Source organism: Gymnoscopelus microlampas, assembly GCF_963454915.1.
Source record: "Gymnoscopelus microlampas genome assembly, chromosome: 22".
Lineage (NCBI taxonomy): Eukaryota > Metazoa > Chordata > Actinopteri > Myctophiformes > Myctophidae > Gymnoscopelus > Gymnoscopelus microlampas.
Window position 1 is genome coordinate 34,258,546 of NC_139959.1, and position 2,271 is coordinate 34,260,816.

Below are 2,271 nucleotides of genomic sequence, written 5' to 3' on the forward strand. Positions count from 1 at the left end.
GAAAATCCTCAGTATGAAATGTATCCATTTTCTAACTTTGAGAGTGTCCAAATGGACCCTTTCCAGCATTGGGTCCCTGCGGCATATCTTTTCAAATGGGGGTCCGCATGCTAATACGTGTCAATTTGGGCGGTCCTTGACATGAAAAAGTCTACTGCCTTAACAGGTTCATTTGGTTCCATTGTGTACACTCTCAGAGTTAAATGACAGCTGAGGATTCATTGGACAGTGTGCTTGCTGTCCGTCCAGACATGTCCAGACATGTCCAGACATAGCCCTGATCCATAAATGTCTGTCAAATATTCTATGACAGTCATGAATGATCTTCAAAACAGTGGCTGCACTTTCTCCCTTTACGGTCCATACATCTACATACACGTTCAGATGTCAAATATAAAGTGCTTAACTCATGGCCACGGATGTTACAATTATGTACGGGTCCTCGGTAATACCCGTATCGTCCGTATTGTTCAATAAAAAGCATTTTAATCCAATCGGTGGTCATTTTCTTCGTATTTTCACCATATGATTTCAACTACGCGACCCTATCGGTTGGGAGGTGTACTGCACCCTGATACATTACAACTCTATGAGGAAAATGGCCACCGATCGGATTACTTTTTATTGAAGAACACTGAAGACACGGGTACTTATGAGGAACCGTACATAATAGTAACTTCCGTGGCCATGAGTAAGCACTATATATTTGAAATCTGAACGTTTATGTGGATGTACGGACCAAAAAGGGAGAAAGTGCAAACACTATGGTGAAGTTCATCCATGACTGGTCATGACAGATGACCGTCTTGTGATCCATGGCTATAGTCCAGACTGGCCGTGCCTATATTGATCTTCTACTCTGTAATCACATTACATGTATTTAATCCTACTCAAAACGTTAATGTGTATTTAACGTGACATTATATACTCACTCTGGGGGCGTCACTACTGACTTCCACTGGATCCATGTTTGTTTGTTTTGTTTGTGTGTGTGCGTGTGACGAAAAACAACACAACACCTATTTACAACTGATAAATAATAAACTGTTGCTATGCGACACGCCTGTATAACAATTAACAACTACAGGTTGTGATAAAAACGTGTTAAATGGTGTTTAAATAGAGGTAGAAACAGGTCTAAATAGAGACACGACAACACTAGCTAAATGATGCTAGCTGCTAGCTGATAACAGCTGTCCCTTCCTCTCCGGAACAGCAACAACACCGTTCACTGGCTTTCACAATAAAGGTAAAATGGTTTAGCGGAGAAGTAAGTTGTGAAGCTGTTAAAGTAGGGTAAGTGATATTTTTAGGTTAAAACAAAAAGTATTTTGTTAAAAGGTTAAAGCACTATATTCTGATAGAGCGTTTGTTCAGTAACAGGAGTCTCCCCGTCTCTCCACCTCTTTAATAAACAGAAAATACATTTTCCGGTAGGTGTCAAAATCTCAGCCAATCAGGAGAAAGTACCCATTTTTAAGCTTCATTTTTTATAGTGTTCCAGTTCCAATGTTGTCTGCTCATTTCTTAGTGTCATCACTTCCAATTTCACTTGTTTAATCTATATCCTGATTGAGTTCTCTATCCTGATTGGATAAAATTGGAAATGAAACTGAAACTGAAACGACCAAAGAAAATCACTTACCCTACCTTTAATTCCAATGAATATACCATTCTTTATTATTGTTGTTGTTGTTGTTGTTGTTGTTGTTGTTGTTGTTATACGTAGTAGTAGTAGTAGTATAGTTGTTATTATTCATTATTATTATTATTATTATTATTATTATTATTAGTAGTAGTAGTAGTAGTAGTAGTAGTAGTAGTAGTAGTAGTAGTAGTAGTAGTAGTAGTAGTAGTAGTAGTAGTAGTATTAGTAATATTATTAATACACACTCTCGCGAAATCTAGGCGACAGTGTTATTGATAATCGCAGGCCGTTAGAGATTTGGCGAAATGTATCTATGAAGTGTTATGTGTATCTTCCTGTTGTGGAAAAAGTACTCAATCATTGCTATAGAGTGTTGGTTCAGTAACAGTGTGCGCGCGTGTACACACACACACACACACACACACACACACACACACACACACACACACACCTATATTGTGATAGTAATCATTGCTATAGAGTGTTTGTTCAGTAACAGTGTTAAATAGCTCTATATGATAGCAATCATTACTATAGAGTAAATAAGAAAGGTTGCACATCAACAATGGGTCAGTAACAGTGTTAAATAGCTGAAGCTCTATATCGTAATAGCTCTTATAGTA

General features: G+C 37.7%; 1 protein-coding gene across 2 annotated transcripts in view; it reads right to left on the minus strand.

Annotated features, from left to right (window-relative positions):
- LOC311038477 (serine/threonine-protein kinase RIO3-like) overlaps positions 1 to 1,198 on the minus strand; it is a 354,170-nt gene extending 352,972 nt beyond the window's left edge. For both annotated transcript variants that reach the window (XR_014600057.1, XM_084048032.1), the window contains exon 1: positions 933 to 1,198. Coding sequence is in view for 1 of the 2 variants with exons in the window: in XM_084048032.1 (XP_083904158.1) it covers positions 933 to 968 (36 nt within the window). In the remaining variant the exon portion in view is untranslated. The remainder of the gene's footprint in view (positions 1 to 932) is intronic.
- Between the last annotated feature and the right edge of the window lie 1,073 nt (positions 1,199 to 2,271).